Here is a 23,610-nt window from a genome sequence, read left to right as displayed (position 1 = left end):
TGAGCAAGGTTTTGTATCAGTCTCCAAATTAGGAGGGAGATGGCTTTGTTAACAGATTTTTTTATTTAATAATAATGATACACGAAGCATTATTCACCATAAATACTTATTTAGCTATCAAAATTTTCAAATTAGTTTACTCTTTTTTATAAAGACTCAATGTATTATATCTCTAGTATTAATTTTTACTTTATAAAAATACTTTTATTGAATGTATTTATGAATTTAATAAAGAAGTGAAATTTATTTAATGTGTGTCTCTTAATATAATAATCTCATATGTTTGTTCTGGGAATGCAAAAACTTTCAGAACATATGATAAATGTCTCTATAATTCAAGGATAGTTTTAAAACAAATACAAATATAAGAGACATGTTTATTGATTATAAATTTATAACAAAAAAAATCTAACCTTTCTTAATATTAATAAATTAGTTATTTGAATCTTATAAAGAACTAAAAAAAGTATATTATGTTATGTATTATAATTATTTATAGTTTTCTTTTTTATTATATTTTAATAAGTAAAACTACAAAAGATGTTCATGAATCATTTATTTTTAATTTATAATAACGAGTCACATCTTCTATTCTATTATTGCACATGAGTAATTAAGCAATGCATATAAATTCATTCATCATATCATGGTGTATAACACTACCAAAGATTGTCATTATGAGCAACCTACAAACCTAATATTATCTTAAGAGTGTTTTTAGATGAATGAGAAATAAACACACATAAGGAAGTTGCTTGTGTATGAAAAAATGTCACAAATCTTTTATGAGGCATTTTCTCTAGAAAAAGTGAAGGATGTAAAACCAAATCACAAATCAAATTTATACTTATTTATTTAAACTAAATCACGTCTAACTATTTTTAAACTACAAGGGTTTCATTAATCACAAACAAGTTACACAAGTATACTAAAATTGTAAAGAATTATTTACAAATATTTTTATAAGCTCAAACATGATAGAATGTTGGCGTTTAAAAAGATAATTCTCATAAATAAAATATTTGAGTTATGACTAAGAATAAATTAACTTGTTAATAAAGGACAAGTCTTGTTAAATTAATATAGCATTCGTTTGGTAGATGATAACTGAAAAGATAATACAAAAAGAATGAGAGTTAAAAGAAACAAAATTTTGGCACAGCTAAATTGGTAAAGATCTCTCCTTTACTTCCTAACGTTTATATTTATAGCCTCTTCAAAATATTCGTTGCGAGAGAGCGAGAGGTTTTCAAGGTATCCGACTTTGTGGTTAATCCGAAAGGTAATTTTCATATAAAGAATGCATCATGTATTATGATTCTTATGTAAAAGCAGATTAATCTGAGTGACTAAGTCAAAGTTGCCTTAAACGGGTTGACCTTTATTAAACCTCATCCTACCGAGTCTGAATATTTCTTTTGTATTTTATCCTTTATATATCACCTCGGTGACAGTAGCTTTTGATCAAGTACTGTGCTTACGCACAAAAGAGAAAATAATACAATAAATTCAATATATTTAGAAGAATAAGCTATCATTCAAACGTTTATATCAGTTTCATTCTTAGGCGTTTATGAGTAGGGAAACAGTTATTCGTAAAATATGCAACTGTTGAACTTGCTTGGGTATTGGACATTTTGCTTAGAAGTCCTAGTGCATTGGATACAGGATGAATGTAATGTAAAACATGTGTTCATTTTTATCTTGTTTTATTTTGATGATTGCCTTATTTAGTTATTTTTAGCGAGCAACTTGAGGACGATTATTTTGTATTCAAACATGGTGGGATTTTATTTTCATGCATTATTAGTGTTTCGTTGACATTTGAAACTGAAAATAGAATTACATATTAGAACTTAAATTAAGTCTAATACTTAAGGCCGTCAGCTCTAAATAATAACTTTTATACATGAGTTTTATTTGAAATATAAAATAAATAAATAAAAAAATCCGTGTATTCCTCTAATTACTAATTAGTTATTTTTAAGTTTTATATGAAAGTATTTATAAGATGACGATCGTTTAATATTAATTTTTGTCTTTGTTGAGACAAACACAATTATAGTATTACCCATCATTATTTGTGTAAGTTAATTTTGCTTTTGTGCATTTCTTTTTTATATTAAGATATTGTTATATCACAGGCGTCAATGCTTGATCACCGAATACTTCTGACTTGGGCCAATAGCAGACCCTTGTCAATTTTTTTATTTTTCTGGTGTACAGACACTTGTCAGTAATTATAAAATTATAAAAAGGCACATTTGTTAGATTTCGTGAAATTTTTACGGAAATAATATTTTTTAAAAAAAAAATTACAAAAATGACACCTGTGCAAGTTTATTTACAGGAATATAACGGTTTACTATTCATGCTCAGAATTCGGTTTCCGAGAAACCGAATTCTGAGCTTCAAAATTTTTTTTTTCTTCTCAGAATTCGGTTCCCGGGGAACCGAATTCTGAGTTAGGTTAAAATATTTTTTTTCCGTGTTTGTAGCCCATTTTGGGCAAATGTTGGAAGTGGAACGGCCCGTTCCGGAAGCAGAATGGGCCGTTCTGCTTAAAGACACAGAGTTTTTTTTTTTTAAATTAAAACGGGCTAAGAACAGGCCATTCCAGAAAATGAAACGGCCCGTTTTAATTTCAAAAAAAAGATTGTTTCTTTAAGCAGAACGGCCGTTCTGCTTCCGGAACGAGCCGTTCCACTTCTAACATTTGCCCAAAATGGGCCACAAACACGGAAAAAAAAAATTAAACTAACTCAAAATTCGGTTCCTCGGGAACCGAATTCTGAGAAGAAAAAAAAAATTGAAGCTCAAAATTCGGTTCCCGGGAAACCAAATTCCGAGCATAAACAGTAAATCATTCTATTCCTGTAAATAAACTTGCACAGGTGTCATTTTTGTAATTTTTCTTTTAAAAAATATTATTTACGTAAAAATTTCTAGATTTCGTTACCTAAAGAATGTCCAACAACTTTTTCCTTTAAAACCCAAACGTGAACATGAGCGGCATCATTTTTTTCTTCTGAGAATTTGGTGAAAGCAAAGAAAACTTCAATCCAGTTTAGACTAGAATGAATCCAGATTAGGTGCAGCCCAAAGGCTGACTCTCGAAGAATTTTGAAATAACTTTTGAGGAAGCTGTATTCAGATACTTCCACTAATTCTAAGTTTTCTTTCTGAAAATGGTATACAAAAAAAATATACAAGACATGGATTCCCTACAAAACACAAGGTCCTTTCTTTACACCTTACCCCTGGTCGAGACAGCTTAAATACAGGAGATGGGGAAAAGAGAATAAAAAATGATAAATCAACAACTCTGTTCATCGGCACAGGGGCGAGGAATTCCTTACACAGGATCACAGGCACTGCCAATGAGTTTGCTAAAAGTTACGCGCACTCCTGAAAATCCAAAAAAAAAAAGTGCTGTGAATATCCGTAAAAATGAAGCACCATTGGCAGAAAGGTGATGTTCACCGCAACATACAAGAGCATCCCTTGATAAAGGCTTACAGTAAAACTACGTTTTTAAGATACCAGCCTTAGTGCAGAAGTTCTAATGCAAAATAAAAAGGATAGTTGAAGTTCATATTGGCATCTTATATTTTGATATTAATATCTTTAACATTTTTATATTACTGTCAAAATCTAGGATAATGTTCCCACTATATTTTAGTTAATTTTACAGAATTATCATCAAATGATGATGATCCATTCTGTACCTTCACACCAATCTAGAGGAACCTAATCCTAGATTTTGACAGTAATAACCATGTTCAAGTATTACTATTTTCTTTGTATACTTAAAAATGAAGAATAAAGAAACAATATCATAATAAAGAAAAAAAGATAGAAAATTGACCTGGCAGAAATTGACTGTGAATTTACAGCCCCCCTAGGAGCACTAGATCGCCGTACCCTCGGATCATGTTCCTTGCTAATCCGCATTGCGGCAACCTCCTTTTCCATAGAGGCTACTTCCCTTCGCATTTTTCTGGCCTCAACTTCCATAGCCTTGTTCAATGTATCAACCTTCTTTGCCAACATCTTCCAACATTAAAACAAATTAAATTAGAAGATGGAAAAGGTTGAATCTATTATGCAATCATATTTCGGAAATGAGACGATACCTCTATTGCATCATCTTTGTCTTTAAGAGTCTGATCTTTTTCATGACAAGCTTTCCTCAGAGATATAACCTCTTTTTGCAACATGTCATACAGCATTCCTGAAACATAGTCTTCATTTTCTGCTTTAGATTTTTCAACTGGAGTACCATTTGCACTCTCCTCATTTGTACAAGTTGTCTCACTGGGGATGGTATGATTATTGGTATTTGTTGGCATGTTATCTAGCCCATTAGAAACCAAAGATGACCTCTCTCTCTCCAGGTTTCTACTAGCACCATCGAATGATCTAGATGACAGTTTGGCATGTTTTAGTAACACATTAGCACTATTTGATCTTAGAGACCCTGATCGTGAAATTGAGTTTTTCCTTGATACATATCCATTGAAAGAGGATGCAGAGAGACTCTCAGCTCCACCAAAAGACTGTCGCCTTGAAGGCCCAGTGGCAATGTTTCTTCCATCTGATACAGTGAATTTGGAATTACCATTAGATGCTTTAACCCTTTCTTCCAAAACTTTGAAGCGCAATTGATATTTTTCCTGTGAAATTAATTAAATTGTTTAGAAGAGGCTTTTCGATAGGAATCAAGAGTTTGAAGTCGGATAATACATATTATATACCTTCATTTGTGCCTCTGCCTTTGCAGTGCGCTCAGCTATGGCCAATTTATCACGTAATTGTTGCATTTCACCCTACAAAATAATGAAACTGATACTAGTTTTCAATGAAACCTCAACAACTCCATCTAATTTAATTTATCATGTAATTGTTGCATTTCACCCTACAAAATAATGGAGTTGATACAAGTCTTCAACGAAACCTCAAAAACTCCATCCAATTTATGTGACATCAAATAACTTCATTCCATAAAAATTTTCTCACCAAAAAATAAAAACTTCATTCTAGCATTCAAGTTCTGGCAAATAATATAAAAAACATTTCTTAGCTTCTCTAACAGTTTCTCCACTTATGACTGACTACTGGTTTCAAATCATCATTTTTGTTTAAAAGCAGGGAAGCACTTAACCATGTTAATTGATGACAAGAATCTTTTTTTGAATAATGTATGGCATATAGCACAACAATAGAGATCAAATAGTAAAAACAAATAATCTAAATGCATCATAATGGGAAGTCACATGGTAGAAAGCTATATATAATCTGTGTTGGTACCCAACATGAGTTAGAAAACACCTGCCTTGTTAGTTGTTAGTAAGATAGGAAGCAACAAGAGACATACAATTTACCATACCTACATTTTTTATCATCAATTATATTTCTTGCTTACCCCCTCTCTACCAGTCAGTAATCATCTAATCTAGGCATCAGATATATAAACATCCAACCACAATGTAACCAAAAAGACTAGTGCCAAAGATTAGAACAGGAAAACATATGGAAAACATCGATCAACAGGAGTATTTTGTGAACATCTGCTACCAGAAACATCAAAACAACTTGCAAAAGACAAAGAAAAGCAATTTCTTAGCTGTTTACATGCCTGAAAAAATTTTCTTTCTTCTAGCCACTGCTTCACGGGCATCACTTTATCATTAGCATCTTTCCACTCATTTGCAACTACAGTTGCAACCCTGTTTGCAGTAACTTTGGCACGAGCTACTTCCCGCTCCAAAATTTTCCTTTCCTCCTATTTCAACTTTGAAGGTTAGAACTTATAAGCAGCTAAGAGCATCTTCAAAAGACTCAAAACAACAAACACTATATATGATGAGTATCTCAAGAAAGGTAATAATTACATTCATCTCTTGCACTTTACGCTGATAATCACGGACAGCATTAGCAGCAGCCCCACCAGCCAAGACAGCCTCTTCAAGCTCACGGACAGTTTGGGTAAGTTTTTCAACCTCAGCAACCTTTTGCCGAAGCATTTTGTCCAAAATTTTGTTCTCCTCCTAACATAAGAGTGTAAAATACTTCACTAAATTTTGCATTTCTCTCGTTGAGTATGTAAAATATATGCCTTGCTCGCAAGTAAGGATAGGCACAATTTAAAAAAAAAAAAAAAAAAAAGCATCACAACACAGACCTGGCATATTTCAATTTGTTTCATTAACTCTTGATTTTTGTTTTGCAGATCATCAACCAAGGATGCTTTTGCCAAAGCAATCTGAACAGTTCTCTCAGCCTCAAGAAGTGCAGCCTCCTTCGATTTGGTTAGTCGATCTAATGCTCTGTTGTCATCCTGTAACTTTGCCACCTAAAAGTATATAGAAGCAAAGGATAAGTAATATATACCCTTTGGTCTTGATTCTGATCATGGAATGAGACATCCATAAGACATTGAATAACTGAAAACTACCATCCAGTCCCAGCTAAAAACCAATTCAATGCATAATATAGCCATCAAAATGTACCTCCATCCTAGCAAGCTTGAGCTCTGCCTCCAGGGGTGCAATAATAGCTTCAATAGGAGGCATTTCATCATCTTTCTGTGCAGCATGAACCCTTCTAAGTGTGGCTTCTGCAGAAAATTGTGCAGCCAGTGCTGCCTTTTTCTCCTCATTGATTTTTTTTATTTCAAGGTTCTGTCAAATATAATACTAGCATTAAGTGGCACTGAAATAATAGTTATTGTCTTACAGAGAAGTGAAGAAAAAAGGAAATGAGGCAATAACTAGTGTAAGTGTGTAACTACTAGTACTACCTTACTTTCCAGAAGAGCTTCAGCTGTTTTCAGCTTTTCATCCACCTTGTTCAGCTCATCTGTTAGCTGAGATGATTAAACAAACGAAAACAAAGGTGTCATAACATTTAAATTTGAGATTTTGAACTACCAAAATCTTCATTACATACAGACATCAAGTAGCAAAAACCTCACAACATTTATACTTCAAGTCAAAGAACTACTAAAAACACGTAGTTCTAGAGATATGAAAACATTATGAGGTGAATGTTTACAGTAGAGCCTTGTTTTGCTTTGTCAAAGATATTTAGGAAAACAGAATGTAGTAGTTGACTGCTTCGATAGAATATATGGTCATACCATGAAAATACCTAGGTTCCTTGTGATAAACAATACAGCTACTAAAAATTAAAGCTTATCCTGGACCTTGCAACAGAAGAGCTAAGGACAGATAAATAATACAGAATTGCTACGCATTTTAAGAGTTTCCTCATCTATCATTTTAAGAGCTTCCTGCCGGGTCGGCCCATTTTAAGAGTAAAGTGATACCTCTGGTTTCCTCATCTATCATTTCAGTTTCCGAATGTTATTATACTTAATACATTTCAAGCTCGAGCGAGTTAAATTTATTGCTGTTTCAATAACAAAAAAAGTTCGAAGCAAATTCACCAGCCAAGTAGAAATTAAATCCGCTGAACGAGAACAATCAAATTAGAAATAACCAAAGGACCTATTATTTTCTAATGGAGTCTGCACTTAATCAAGAAAAAACAGAAATGCCTAATTTTTTTTCCCTTCAAATTAAAAGTAGGTTAACAGCATAAGGCATTTATTTAGAGAATTTGAAGAAGAAAGATACCTCTTCAACCCCCTTCCCCTTAAGACGCTCCGAATTCCTCAAGGACTTAATTTCCGCAAGAGCATCCCCAAGCTCTCTATCTTTCTCTGCAAACGACCCAATCCAGTGTAAGAAAAAATAATCAAACTAAGCCAGCACGAGCCATTTCCTATGTAAAGATTATTCATTAAATAGAAAAATTAAATAAAGACATTGCCAGTTAGCGCGTTTGAATTAAGTTGCTAGTGAGAAAGCGTAAGTAAGTAAGGTAGTGATAGAAAAATCGAAAGCGAAAGTGAAGTCGAAGAGGGTGCATGCCTCGAAGTTCGTTATGGAGGCGCGTGAGCTCGACGCGGATGGGATCGGAGCCGTGGAAGTGGGAGATGAAGTCGTCGGAGGGCTTCTTGGGGCGAGGCTTGAAGGACTTGGCGTCGGCGTCTCCGGCATTCCCAATGTGGCTGGTGGCCATGGCAGATCTGCTAACTGTTAATGGCTCAACCTCATACAACAACCCTAAGCACAATTTCAAAATGAAAAGCCCAAGAGAAAGAGAGAGAGAGCGTTGGTTTGATGTTCTTGCTGTGTAGTGACATTGATGTTTGGAAGCCAAGGCTCTTAATTACAGTGATGAGTGTGAGGTGAAGAGTCAATAACTCTCTCTGATTGGGTTACAGTTACAACTTACGAACAAAACGTCATTTGCCAATTGCATTTTCTCAATTCACCGTTATCACAGAAAAATTAAAGTATTTATTGGACAACGAAAAAACCTTTTAATGTACCAAAATAATAGCATACTTAGCTATATACATAGAGAAAAGAAAATTGTCGTTCATATAAACACAAATCAGCACCGAAACAATTTATTTTATCATCCAACGTATTTAATCAAAATAAATATTTATATATATGCCATAAAATACAAAAATAATTTATTTTCCTATATAAATATTTATCTATTCATTCATTGAGAGTTGTTTAGTTTAAAGAAAGATATGAGAATAATTTTAATAGAAGAAAAGAAAGAACAAAAATTATAATTTTTGGTTGATTAGAACTAATGAAGAGGATGAAATGTAATCATTTTCTTATTTGATTTACAAACGAAAAAAGATTTTAAAAATTAATTTATTATTGTATCTTTATAGTTTTTAATTTAATAACATAAATAATAATATTTTTCTATTATACTAAAAATGTTTCAAAATCTTTTATTTTCTCTCTAAATCTCTCGAATATTAGAGAGGATCTAAAATTGAGTTGGGAGGGAATTTGCTCCATTCCTCTCTTCACTCCTTAAATATTAATATTTTAAAATAATCTATCAAAAAATAAAAAAAAATTTGTCACAATAATATAAATTATTTATCATATATTTAAAATAAAATTTATTTATTTAAAAATATTTATACATATTAATTTCATATATTATTTATATATTTAAATAAAATATTTATTTATATATAATTTATTATAAATTTTAATTATATACACAATACTAATAACTATTACATATTCTTGTGTACATTCGTGTAATATCCAGTCACGTGTGACCTAGCTAGCTTTGTTTGTACAACGTGACATATTTTTTTATTTATCTTATAGCTGGAAAAAAATTATTGAACTCAGCCCATTTTTTGTTATAAAATTTGTTATTTAAATTATTTTAAAAATATATCTGAATTATATTAATTTTTTACATTAAATATAAATTTCTATTTTGTACAATAGTATTTTTAGAGATTAGAGGATTTGTATAAATATTTAACTTATTTTTAATTTAATTTTTATTTATCATAATTATTTGTGAATTAAATATTTATATTTAAAATAAATTATCAATATAAATTATTACAATATAAATTATCTCATTTCAAACTGTACTAAAAAAATTTAAGTAAACTCAATGATGATAGAAAAAAATATCGTGTGATTTTGAATTCAAATTTTGTAAATAAAAAGATTATGATTAGCAAGGAAAATCTTATTAAAAATAATTACTTATTATTTTATAAAAATTAATTTTGACAAAATTAATAAATATTTTATAATATAATATATATTATGAGAATATTATAAATAAAATTCCTGTTAAGAGATAAAAACTATTTAGTAATTAATATTATTTGATTTGATAATAGAAAGCAATTGGTGGGTACAAAATTACAATGATATGACCACAAAATAACTATTTGTTGCTTTTAAAATAATGTTAATTTTAACTCAGTTAATTCAAATACATTACCGTGCTAGTTTGATAATTTTTTTTAACGAGTATAAAATCATGGAGGGTTCAACACAAAATAACTATTTATGTTTCCCTTTAAAAAAAAAAAAAACTATTTGTGTTTTTCTCAAAGTAACTCATTAAGATCTCAATTAAGTTACACTAGGCAATGTATTTTGTAAATAAAAACAGGGGCGTACATTAATTATTATACATGGTAAATGGAATGACCCCTAGTGAGAGTATTTTCATTTGTCAAATATTATAGAGATATATGTCATAAAATAGGTAAATTACAATGTAAGAAGAAAAAGGTTGAGTAATTAAATATGTTATTAGTTTAGATTTGATTTTAGTTTTTATAATTTAATATTTTTTTAAAAAATTATAAATATTTTTTTTTCATTTTTAAATAATTTCTATTTTTTTAAAATAAATAATTTTTATTATTTTAAAATAAATAATTTTTATTATTAATTTTTTTAAAAAAAATTCTTAATTTTTATGTATTTAAAATTTACAATCAGTACTTTTAGTCTATGATTTTAAGATAGATAAATAATATTAATTTCAAGGATCTATAAAAAATTTTGAAAATGGTAATACTTATGTTCCCTTCAATTTAAAAAAACAAATAAATAGTTAAAAAAAATAATTACATAATAAAAAAATAAAAAAATAAAAATTCTAAATTTTAAAAGAATAAAAAAATTATTAGGATCAAAATCAAAATTTATTAATTTTACATGGAATAAAAACATGTTTAAATTTATTATATATTGTTAAACTTAACAAAACAATATATGGAAGAATGATTTAATTTTAATTATTTGTTTTAATAATATATTTAATAACTAAAAATAATTATCTATAATAATATATAAGATTATTATAAAAACGATATATCATGTCAATGTACATGATTTTTTTAATTATTTTTATTTTTATAGGTATTTTTAAATTACTTTTTCCTATTATTTCTTTGTTCTTCTAATTTTTTTTTTTTTTTACTTTTAGTAACAATTTAACTAATCACCCATTCTTTTTTTTTTCTTTTTAAATAATAGACAGATATACCCACTAATACATAGATAAATTAGAAACTCCTGTCATCCTTTACTTTATACTACTAATTGGCACCTATAAAATTAAACCATCCTAAATATTAAGGATGAAGACGTGGGACACGTGTCATGAAGCTATGGTGAGGAAAATTAACACGTATTTCATGGAGAAAACAAAAATGATCTTGTAGGTGTAGGTTTAATCGTGACAAATTATTTGGTTGGTTGATATAATTATAAAAATGAAAAGGGGTAGATAGGTCCATGGGCATGGAATAAGGAGGGGTTATGGACTATAACTATAACTTTAGCACATGGGAGTAGAAAAGGCATAAAATGCACACGTGTCATGACAAAACTTCAATCCTATTCCAACCAATGCACTGTTTTTGGGACCCTCTTCTCGTTGGCAAAACAACACCAACATGAATCATTCCTCTTCAAAAATAAATTCATATTATACAAGTTAAGTCATTATTGAGATTTTTAAATTTAACAGACACATATAATTAAATAGTGTAATGTGTATTAATATTTGATTTAATTACATAGTAATAATTTCTGAAGTCTAAATTTGTTCTAATTAATTTTCAGCCAAATTTAACTAATGAAATGACATGCATCATAAACATCTTTTTTTTTTCTCAAGTAATTTGATGTAATTATGTTATTATGATTATATATTCAGCATAATTGAATTGAAAGGTTATCATATAAAAAAATGTGAAGTCAAATAAGATTACGATGACTAATTAGTTTTCTTCGACTTTTTCTACTACATATTTGATTCACTGTTCAAAAAATTACACTTTTTAAAAATAAACTATTATATTTAAAAAAAATTGCAGAAAACGAAATTCAGAATATTGTAGAATTTTAGGGTAAAAAAAAAAAAAAGGTTGAAAGGTGCAGAAAATTGGTCCCCTAAGGGAGCGTGATTGCAACAAAAAATGAAATGAAATGAAATGGGAAGTTTGTCTTACCCGTCACACGGTTTGTTTCGACGCATGTTCGACACCTTCGTGCGCCTGTCTCTCTGTACGGGCCATGTTCCTAACGATTGTTACTCTTTAACAACTTCTATCATTCATTCACTTTCCCAATCATTTTTCAATTATATCCATCTATTTTTCCTGTTAAGACAAATTTAAAAAAAAACTTCACATTTTTCCTCCTTTTTATTTATTTATTTTTACTCATTATTTGCCTTTTCTCCATTTTAATGGGAGATAACATGTATTTTTTTTACTAGATGCAATCTTATTTAAAGTCGTTAAAATAATTGGATCGGATCAAATTAAAAAAAAAATTTATTTTAAAAAAATCAAGTCAAATTAATCTAACATAATAAATCATAAAGTAAGATTGGATCGATTATTTAGAAACACAAAATCTATCGAGGGCTATGCTGCTTCAAAAATTAATGATTATTGAGATTTGAATCGAACATGTATTGATTCAACAGAATTTAATCGACCTATTCGATACCTTTAATTAATGTTGCTTGAGTTATATACAATCACAATTATCAAGAGAACAGAGTTTTTTTTCTTTAAATATTTCAATGTAACTAAACATTCAAAACTTAAAATATATACCATTAAGTTTAATTTTTTAGCACTAGCTGATTCATATTTTTGGTGGTAGTTTTTTTTATTTAAACGAATATAGGAGTATACTAATTTTATAAATATTTTCATTAAAGTATTTAATGAAAACGATTCCAATTCATTATGAGGGTTTTGTTTGAAATGAATAGTAAATTGTCTTCAAAATTAAAATTTGTCTATATGTGACTGTGTTTTGACTTTATTTTGAAACAATTCGTTATGATTCTTTTACTTATCGGTTCTTATTCGTAATGGAATAAAATAACATATATCTAATTATGATTAATATATAAACAATACCTAGATATATCTATGTAATATACATGTGTAAAATTTAAAATAACTACTAAAAATATATAATAGTTATATATATATATATATATATAATACATACAGTAATCCAATATTGAATATTAATCTTAAGTTGTTGATCAAACATTTACTAACAACTCTCGTCAAAAGTAGTGTCAACAACATGACTCCACAAAACATAATCTACCTCTATCTAATCATGCCGTACTATCATGTAAACATAATCATCGTAGTCCAGTTACTAAGAAAACATTGCAAGGGTAAGTTAGATATCAAAGAAGTAATCATACACAAATATAGAAGGAGAAATAATTATACTAAAAGTATCGACATTAGCATATAGCTTAACAACTAGTCATCTCATGAACTACAACATTTTAGCATCTCAATCATTCCATTCAACAAGATAATCACCCATTCATATGAATCACACTAAACAAGATAACATCATATGCATACACTTCAACTAATATATTATTATGCATTCACCTAAACATATCTCATGCGTCAATATGAGTAGTCTAAATGATTTGATCCAACCGAACTAATTGACTATTTTTACGTCTTACACAAATATTAATCCCTATCACATTTCTCGAATGTCATCACTTAAATTAAAAAAGTCTTATAAAATACTACAAATTTCACTCTTAAGTGTTTAAATAGTAACAATTTAGATAATTTTGTGGTAATTTAAAAAAATATTTACAAAATTATCTTAATTGTGAATGTGATATTTTATAAATTGAATAAGAAAAGAGAACTATGTAACTTATGAAAAATATTTATTTATTGATAAGTTTAGGGTTGGTTTATATATATATATATATATATATATATATATATATATATATATATATGTATTATGACTCGATGTCTTTTTTTTTTTTAATAAATAAAATAAGAGAGAGAAATGTTTTTAAGTGAAAATTCTACTAAATTGCTTATTTATTTATTCTTATGTTAAAAAAATGTAAATATTGTTTGAAAAATATAATTAATTTATCAAACAAACAAAAAATTGTTATTGAAATCCATTCTTTCCCCCTCTTCATTCAAATAATAAAAAATATTTTTTTTTTCTTCTATTTATTTTCTTTTCATATTAAACTAAAAAAAAATATAAAATATAAAAATATTATAATTATCTTAGTCATTTAAAGTTTTATCACACCAACTTTTCTTTGTATTTTTACTAAACACACACACAGGTGTAAATGTTTCTCAACATTCTTTATTCATGCTGTGACATAGTTGACCAATATTTTATCTCTTAAGTATATAATTAAAGTACAATTATTATATGAACAAGTCATTGATCTAGTAATATTAAACTCAATCTCCTTAACTAAAATCTCAAAATTGAGTCAATTTAAATAATATGATATATCTGATAATTTAAATCAAACAAACTAAATTTTTTCCTTGATCACATCAAACCCAATCCAAATTTTTAAAAAATTGACTTTCACCACCAAGAATCTAACCAAAATACATTAAATTATATTTGTTTATTACTTTACATGTTTTGTTTTATTATTAATTAGCAATTACAATTTGTAAAGATGTAAAACAAAAGTTACAGAACTAAGCTCAAGTCATGTCGGTTGTAACCCCCTACCAAACCTTAAATAAGTTTCACATTTTCACTTTCACAACTCACTCACATGTTGTTTTATATTGCCTATAAATATTTGTTTCAAATTCTTATATTACTCTTTTATTTACACTCTTTTAATAACAAGTTTATATTTAAATGTTGAAAAAATAATGTGCTTTTTGTGTTTTGATAAAAAATAAAAATCCACATTTTTTTTAATTAATAAATTCAATTAAATCAAACCAATTCATTATTGATTGATTTGGTTCAATTGTTGAATTTTATTTTGGTAAATCCAATCCAAATCATTCAAAACAGATTGGATCAAACATTATTATCCAAACTTCAAATCACATTAAATAATAAATACTTTTAAAAAAATCTCATTGGAGTTGTATCAATAACATGATTATAACAAGAAATACAATCTTTGTCCATGCCTATAAAAAAGACATTGTTAAAAAACATTAACCCTTAAATGAATTTCAGAATAGAGGAATTAAACTTTTAACTTGCGTGAAGGATCCCTATCACCTTCATTGACTTTAGTTGAATATAAGCATGCTGTGTTAGAACATGCTGGTTGTACGTAGCTAGTTATGATTACATAACGTGAGTTCAAGGATATTGTGAAGTGTGAACCATATTTTTCGGAAAAAGAAAAAGTTGATGATAATGAACAAATTAACCAAATCAGGAGGAGAAATCTACTTATGTTCAACTCGGGTCTAATCATGTTGGCCTCAATTCAGAATAAAAAGCCATAGGACACTCAACTATTTCTACGTGATCAGAGAATGCTCAATTTTAAACTCCATGTTGCACATTTGCATCTCAACTACTTCTTTAGCAATCAGTTAATCATAGAATACAGATTATAGAAACAAGAAAAAATTAATTGCATTTTTTTTTTCAGATTATAGAAAATTTTTAAACTCTCAAATTATTATTTTCTATTAAAACACTCGAGGGTTTATGATGGGATTAAGGTATGAGATAATTTTAAAAGTTTAGAAGAATTTCATAAAACAATTGACGAATTTTGAAGAATTTCATAAGATCTAAGATTAAGATTTGACCAGGGAATTTTTTTTTTTAAAGATTTGATGTTTTAGTTGGTGAATTTTTAACAGAAGAAAATTAAGCAATAAAATCTCATAGATTTGATAATCTTGTGGGGACGCTAAACTATGGGTCTATTTCCACGTTGTAAACCATTTTTAAATTTGTACATGTCATTCTTGCAATACACTCTACTCCCTTTTTATTTCCATCAATCTTCTTCCCCTTCCCCTTATTGGCCTATTATCAACCTTTCCTTGGGTTTAAAAAAAGGTTAAGAAACATATTTTCATTTAAGCAAAATGGTGTTTTATATTATGGATGCTAAAAATACACCACTTTTATATAATGGTTATGAGAATCTAACGAATTCACGGTTGGAATTGTGTGATTTAATTGGATTCTCAGGTGATGTTGAAGCATCACGAATAGCTAATATCTCAGCTAAAGTTGTATTGTTTAGTAATCATCAGAATATGCTATGATGCTATACTCTAAAGCTATCAAAAGAGAATTTGCAGGGTTACAATCGTAAAAAAAACGGCACTAGAGTCGTCAATATGATACTTTAAAATATACTAAAACTTAACTAATGATAAACTTAAAATCTTACTTCTAAATTAAACGATTTCAGTTAAATATAGTTCAAAAGTTTACTTTTAACATTTTAAAAACTTGTTTTAAAATAGGACCATTAAAAGAATTTTCTTTTAAAACGACACTATTTTATGATAAATATCCAATTTTATAACTGATTATTTTTTAAAGTACGAATTTTCAAGACTTGCATGGTAACATAATAAGGACTAATGAACATAACATCGTTCGATATTCATCGATCCATCATTGCACTTGAACCCCGTTTAGTTGAAAAATCCCTTGATAGTCTGAAATCATTGTGTTAATACTCCCAACTAATTTTCATGATGTATTTGAATTTTTTAATTTACAAATGAAAATAATAACACTCAACCGCACATAAGATTAGTTGAGACCATATAATGTAATAATTTATCTGATTAGAGACACGCTAATTATATCTTATATGGTTGTCAATTAAGATTATACTATATCACTCCATATATTTACTATGTTCCAAAGTGGATCTCCAAAGGACCACCACTTTTTCTCATGAACTATAAATCCACTGTATACAGTGACTAATCTCCGCCAAATACAACGATTAATCTCTGTCAACAAAATCTCCCCCAAATTTGATTACTCTCAACAAAAATAATTCAGTTACTAGTTAGCAATGTTTTTCTAATATACCAAGAGAGAAAAGTATATATACATACATATATACCATGGAGCCATATGTGCAACCAACCACAAGCCATTAAACATGGAATGAAACTAAAGAGAGGAAAATCCCCCTCAAATGGAAGCTGATTTCTGAAATACAATGAACAGCTATAACCTAAAATACAGATATACTATTTCTACATTTTTTTCCCTTCAACAACTTCTATCTATCATACACCTATATAATCAAATTATTGAGAGACTATTTTAAAAGCAGCATAAAAGCTTAAAGAAAAATGTTGCAGCACACCAGCAGTTGGCAGAGTAGAAAAATCATAGCATCTAATGTTTTATAGCACCACAACTAGGCTTCTAGAGGATTTCATTGTCAAAAGACACCATCTTCCATTGAACTCAATTTAGTGTACATGATTCAATGGTCAGTCTTCAAGGGGGTCAGGCTTGAAAAAAGTCCACAAATGGAGCTTTGAAATGCTTCACTCCCTTGGCCTGGCCAGCCACAGAGAACTCAATGCTCGCAGACGCGAGAAATAATCACTGATTGCAAGAAGAGCTCGAGCCGATTGCCTGGTTGTTAATATCCGAAGCATTTGTTGTAATGTTTGCTGCCGCAGGTTGTCAGCCTAGTAACACGAAAAAAAATGAGCTGATGGTTAATATTTTACGAGGGAATTCATCATGTCTGGAATACTTTAGGTCCAGTTTTTGGTGCATTCATATCATTAATTACTTAAAAGCTCTCATTTAAAGCATCTTCCACCTTAGGCATGCAGATATACAATGAAAACATTTTCCATCATTCTATTTCTGTAATTCTTTCTTTATTTTGCAGTTTGTCAATCAGTGGTGTTTGACACAACTTGTATGCAACAAGACAACTCAGCCTCCACAATTCACTCCAGTCAGAGGCACATCATTATCCTATTTATTTTATAGCCATGGCGAGTCTTTCTACAAAACCAATACACAACTCTTTTTCAAAGCTGAAATATAGTCTTTCTTTTACTGCAAAGAAATTGACACAGAAAACATGAAATTCCATGTATACACGGTCAATGTAAAACATTTAGAAAGACAATGAATTCAATTTGACCACATTTATGTAAAATATTTTACACTGAGTGTACATAAATTAAACTTGGCTAATTGTAAGCTACCAATTTAGCTTTATATCAAAAGGATGAAAGTTGAGAAACCAGAATCAGATCGGAAAATGCAGACAGTTAATTACCTGTCGAAGAAACCCCTCAAGAGTACCAAGCTTTCCCATGGCCATAGCCATTTGGCCCATGTAATTTGCCACATTCCCCGAGGAGCCTGATGAGTTGGGTGAACCATTAGCCAATGTCTCAGACAGTGATTGCTGCAGTGCATCCATTCCTTGAGAAAGAGCATCTTCGGCCTGCTGGGAAGACTGCTGCAAGTTGTAGATGCCCATCAATTGTTGCTCAGTTAAAGGCTCCAACTGACTTACAAGAAGCTGCAACAGTGTCAATTCAATTTTAGTCAGGCATAACATGATAAAAGTAAATAAACTTAAAAACTCAAAACCATAATCAATTATTGTAAAGATAAAACAGTTAAAATTGATATTTCTTCAACAATTGGAGGGTTCCTCAACAATATCTTAAATATTAAGTTTCAATATGGTCAAGAACATATCTATTTTGATTCTTTTGTCGCTTTTCTCTCACTTTATAGTGTTTTGGAAACAGGGAATGCAGTGAATGTTCAAGCACATTATATTAGTGGAAGAATTTTCAAACCAAGAAAAGTGTAATTAAAGAACATAGATAACCTAGAAACTTCTCACCTTGAGGAGTTCAGATGAGCGAAAGCCTCCAATCCACATGAAACATCTCTCAGCTGGAGTCTTCCACATTCCTGACAGGATGTGGAAAACATCAGCTTTTGCTGCAATACCTTTCAGCCTGAAGATATCATCAAATTGCGTCATGAAATTGTCAACAATGGTTCGAAGTTCAATATCTCCAGCATGAGAATTTATTGCAGCCCTTAGCTCATTGGTTTGTCTATTATGCTCTTCTAACCATCGTGCGTACTCAACATCAAATGCCATAGCACCTGCATAACAAGATGATTAAATTGATTTAGGATTCCAACAAAGCACAAACTTTTGCAAAACCCTGCCCATGACCATCCATGCTACTGAGTACCATGTTGTCAGAGTTCAAATTCTCATAGGCTTGCATCACATATGATGCAGTCAATCACAGAAAATAACACCAAGCTCTATGGTGTATCAGAAGAATGCATTACTTCAGTGCAGCAGAAATGATGAAAGATGCAACTGAATAATCAACGTTTGTCAGTGAAAAATTGAAAAATAACGTAAATGTAATTCAAATAAGATGATTCTATATCTTTACAGGAACTTCGATTTGTTTCATGAAAAAGAATCATATTGCAGATAACTTCATGGGAGCACTTGAATCAGTCATCAATATTTTGGCGTGTAGAAATTCCATGTTGGTTAGTAACAGTGACTCTAGCAGTGCCATATCTGCTTTTTCCCAAATTGTCAATGCAAAATTTTACATATAAACTAATTTCAGGATGTGCGAATTCTTAATTGGATTTGGATGTCAAACCAAGTGCTAATTGCTTTTGTACTGACTATGAAATTATTATTATCAGTCTCTAAACATTCCCTCAAACTACTCCAAGTAGAAAAGATTTTAACTGAATAAATTTTTCCAAGCTTGAGGCATACAATTAGAGGTACAAGATTTTTAAATACCATTTCCACTCATTGACTGGGCCTGATCTCCAGTGCTTGAAATAAATATTCCCTGGAAAAGATTAATAACCAAATTGTAACTCATTATGTAGAAGTAGAAACATAATCCGACTAATAAAATCTGATAAAAGGGCGCTTCAAAAGGATAATTATCAAATTTTGAACAAAAAAACAAACACAACCAAACCTGCTGGCGAGCTCGCTGGAGCTCCTGCTCAAGTTGGGTCAGTTTCAGCCTACTGCTCTCTAGTTGTTGCACATATGCCTAAATGAACAGAAAGAAGGATTTAAAGGAGTCAAAAGTAGGAAATATAAATAAAAATAAAGCATGTGAAAAATTAAGCAACTAACCATGTTATAACACACTAATTTTACAAGTTCATCTATAATTAACGGAAAAGGCCATACCTTTTTCCTCAGTCGACTTTTCCTAGCAGCCTCACGGTTTTGAGCAAGCCGTCTTAATGTCTGGCGATAAAAAAAAAAAAAAAAAAAAAAAAGAGAGAGAGAGAGAAAGAGATTAAAATTAACCCATAGTAACAAAAGGCTTATGCTTTGAGAACACAACTACTGCATACAACCTTTTGATCTGATTTATCTTTTGATCTATCACTGGATTCACCCCTTTCAGGCTGCCAAACAACAATAAAGCACCATATTTTAGAGTACAAATTAGCATGCCTTTGTATGTTTGATAAAATTTTAACAGGAAGGAAAAATTACTTACTGTCACATCATAACTCTAGGGGCATTACCAAAAAGGCATCAAATTGATGAATAAATTAAATCAAGATGCAGAATAAAGTGTAGTATGCAAGCTAAATAATTACCCTTGGATTTTTGTCTTCTGTATCATCTGTTGAAGTATCAGTCCTGGGGCTGGCATCAGCCATGTTGGTCTCTCCCCAGTTCTCACGATTACCGGCAGATGTTGAAGCCAGAGTTGGTTGTGAATCTTTTAGTATCTGTAATGGCAATGGCTGAGACCCACCAATAGCAGCGGAGAGGTTTATATCTGATGTCGCAATTGACTGCATTTTACATGTAAGAGAAGAGCATGAAATGCAGGAATTCATTATATTCTGTGACTTATTGATTCTTGAAAGCACATAACCACATAAAGAAGATTAGAAATTACCTTATTTAAAGCACCAAATTGAATATCAGCACCTAGAGCTTGGCTATTTGATTTCATTTGATTAAACACCGGATCTGAAAGATAATATAAAAACAAAAGGGTAATAGAGGTTTGATAAGGTGCCAACAAGAGGGGGATGAATGTTTGTCACAAAAATAATGACTTTAGATTTTAGAAGAATGAAAATCAAAGAAAAATATTCTACAAGCACCAAAATTAAAAGTTGTTTATTTTACAAGTACCAAAAACAATGATTCCAAATATATTGTCTCCATGAGGTACAAATAAAATGGTAGGCTTATCTTAAAAGCATTATACCAGCAGCTTATGGAAAGTATCATATTCACCAATCAAATTTGGAACAGAAGCCAAACAAAAGAATACAGAGTACAGACCAATAGAGTGCACACAGAATACTGCATACCGTGAGCAGCATTTTTTATAGAAATAAAACTCCGAAGAGGTAGAAATAGAACGGAAGAAATATGTTAGGAGCAAGTCACAAACAAGTGCAATCACTCGGAAAGGATGTGATTCTGTTTTAAATACACAACATTGGGAATGGCAAGCATAACAATATAAGGAATGGGAATATGAAACAAGATATCCAATTCATAAAACAGCAATTCACAGCAACAACAAATACCACACAAAAAAGGAGTCCAACTGTTATAGATCAAAACATGAGCAACATACTTCTGCTAAGATTAATGGTATCCTCAACACGAAATCCAAGAGATTGCTCCAGGGTTCCAAATTCAGAAATTCGGGAAGGATGAACATTAGTTGCTTCTATGCCCCTGCAAACAAAAACCATGACAACATGTAAAAAAAAAGTTGCTGAATGCATATTCAATAATCCAGGCAAGGCTGAGAAAGCCATGCAGTCATCGACAAAATCCATGTTGCCAACCTAAAGAAAAGTTCAACTTGGATACTCAAGATCTGACAACAAATCCATGGGAAAATTCAATCTAGAAAAGTCATAGTAAGCTTTTAAGAAAATCTGAAGCCACCAAAAATGGAAAACAAGAATATAGTTAGAAAAAACTACAGGGTTGTATAGTTTCAACTTCCAATAATTAGAAGAAACAATGGCATTCCAGTTCAATGAGGATGAATGAATCAGCATAATAAAGTGAACAGGAAGACTTGTCTCTACTCGAGAATATAGATTCCCCATAAACAGCAAAATCAAACTACAAAGAAGTTTTCATTATTTTCACCCTTGACAGCACGCTTTCCTCTGCAATCTTGCACTAGACAAGGCCTAATCTAATTTCAACAGCAATACAGCACAGTTCCCCGACAACATGAATAGTTTCAATTAGTTACACAAGAGTTATACTAGACTAGTAAATGCTTACTACATAAACAATCTACCCACACGAGAATTATAAAATAAAACACAACAAACTGGGAAATTATCATAAGACCAACAAAGAACAAATTAAACATCAATTAAAAGGGTCCGCTGAAAAATTTACATGGAACTAGAAGAAGGCAAGGAAGGAGCGTAGCTTGGCATCCCGTTCACAACCTTGTTGGTGTCTTTAGTGTTAACGTTTACAGTTCTACTTCTGCTACCCATCAATAACCATGCTCAGCACAACGACCATCATATCTCTCCACAAACCTCAACCCCAAAAGACCCTGAACCCATTTCACAAACCACACAACAACTTCAGTCAAACCCACCTCAGAAGGAAAAAAAATCCTCAAGCTCGCACTATCTTCAACAAGAAAACCACAATTTAAGTAAAATTCAAGACAAACTAACTTCAAGGCGAGCTCAGGAAACAGGATTCAAGATAAAACAGCCCCAAACTCGTTGTCATCATATTGGCACCAAAACAGGTGTTGGAAAATCAGAAAAATAAATAAATAAAAAAGCTGTAAGACAGCTTCACTCTCCGTACACCCCGTTTGAAACAAAGACAAATTTTGGAACTCGAAATCAAAACCTCTGCAGCATCAGAATACACCCCCCACAAAAATTTTATAAAAAAAAAAACTAATTTTGAAAATGAAAATAAAAGGCCCACTTTCTAAAAACAAAGCTGAGCAACATAAATTGGAAAAAGAGAACCACCCCAAATTTGATACGAAAAGGGTAAAACTAAAAAAGTGATATTGAACAACCTGGTCGCATGAAAATCGAAAATAAATGAACTTTCCACGGATTTAAGCAACACCCAGAAGAAGAAACCGATGGAATAATAGCTCTGCAAACCCTAACCAGGGACAAGTTGACGATAAATACCAAGACTTTTTGACTTTTTTGATTGAAGGAAATGGCACTTTAATATTTTATTATTATAATATAATGATGTTACACAGTACAATTTCATCTCTAACCCTGGGGAAATTTTATATGCTTTTTTAATTATTTATTCGGTGATTGTTGCTTATGATTGAAAACAATTTTTGTGTTTTTATTACCACACCACACATTCAAAGAGGAGCATCATGTGTCATCAAGTTGATCTTTTTGGTGTAATTATAAATATTTTATGGAGGGTGGAAAGAGAGAGAGAGAGAGTGGAAGAAGCGTGACGTTCAGACCATTCCAATTTCTTGCATACGTCCTTTTCGTCTGAAACTCTCGTCCATTTGAAAAAAGAAAATAACTTTGCCTTTTTAAATTCTTCAAACTTGAGTTAACTTTACCGCTTTTTGTTTTGTTTCCATCTTTCTTTTTACCCTCCTCTCTGTATTTTGATCCCAACTCCATATTAGTACAAGACTCCACAAAGACACCATCCAAAACTCAAAATACACAAGATAACTGACAAATAAATTCACTTGTTGCTTGTCCCAAATGCTGAGATGAGGGTTCCACAAAAGTCTTCTTTTTCGCTTATATGTGTGAAAATAGAAAGGAATTTTGGTTTGTCACTAAGCTACTCCTCACTTTCATGCCTCTTGTGTCAAGACTCCACAAACACACT

At 30.5% G+C, this 23,610-nt stretch overlaps 2 protein-coding genes across 4 annotated transcripts; both read right to left on the bottom strand.

Annotated features, from left to right (window-relative positions):
* Positions 1–3,088: 3,088 nt before the first annotated feature.
* LOC109797541 (microtubule-associated protein 70-1) lies at positions 3,089–8,325 on the bottom strand. Its single transcript, XM_020357602.3, has 11 exons — positions 7,938–8,325; positions 7,641–7,726; positions 6,803–6,868; positions 6,513–6,683; positions 6,185–6,355; positions 5,895–6,050; positions 5,639–5,785; positions 4,758–4,829; positions 4,137–4,676; positions 3,869–4,053; positions 3,089–3,408 (listed from the first exon to the last, which is right to left on the bottom strand). Exons 1-11 carry the CDS (start codon positions 8,086–8,088, stop codon positions 3,390–3,392), a joined length of 1,764 nt encoding a protein of 587 aa, XP_020213191.1. The 5' UTR covers positions 8,089–8,325; the 3' UTR covers positions 3,089–3,389.
* An 8,415-nt stretch (positions 8,326–16,740) lies between these two features.
* LOC109796028 (transcription factor TGA2.3) lies at positions 16,741–22,977 on the bottom strand. Of its 3 annotated transcripts, none has more exons than XM_020355633.3 (12): positions 22,802–22,977; positions 22,147–22,312; positions 21,356–21,459; positions 20,660–20,733; positions 20,352–20,552; positions 20,103–20,153; positions 19,930–19,989; positions 19,709–19,786; positions 19,522–19,573; positions 18,574–18,845; positions 17,992–18,240; positions 16,741–17,383 (listed from the first exon to the last, which is right to left on the bottom strand). In XM_020355633.3, the coding sequence occupies exons 2-12, from the start codon at positions 22,248–22,250 to the stop codon at positions 17,237–17,239; spliced, it is 1,392 nt and encodes a 463-aa protein (XP_020211222.1). In that variant the 5' UTR covers positions 22,251–22,312; positions 22,802–22,977; the 3' UTR covers positions 16,741–17,236. The 3 variants fall into 3 exon arrangements, with proteins under 3 accessions (XP_020211222.1, XP_020211224.1, XP_020211223.1); XM_020355635.1 differs by lacking the exon at positions 22,802–22,977 and adding an exon at positions 22,440–22,795; XM_020355634.2 differs by lacking the exon at positions 22,802–22,977 and having other exon boundaries at positions 22,147–22,433.
* Positions 22,978–23,610: the final 633 nt, after the last annotated feature.

The sequence above is a fragment of the Cajanus cajan genome, chromosome 6 (assembly GCF_000230855.2).
Source record: "Cajanus cajan strain Asha chromosome 6, NIPB_CcT2T_4, whole genome shotgun sequence".
Classification (NCBI taxonomy): domain Eukaryota; kingdom Viridiplantae; phylum Streptophyta; class Magnoliopsida; order Fabales; family Fabaceae; genus Cajanus; species Cajanus cajan.
Note: the sequence above shows the minus strand (reverse complement) of the source record. Positions and strands in the feature narration are given on the sequence as shown.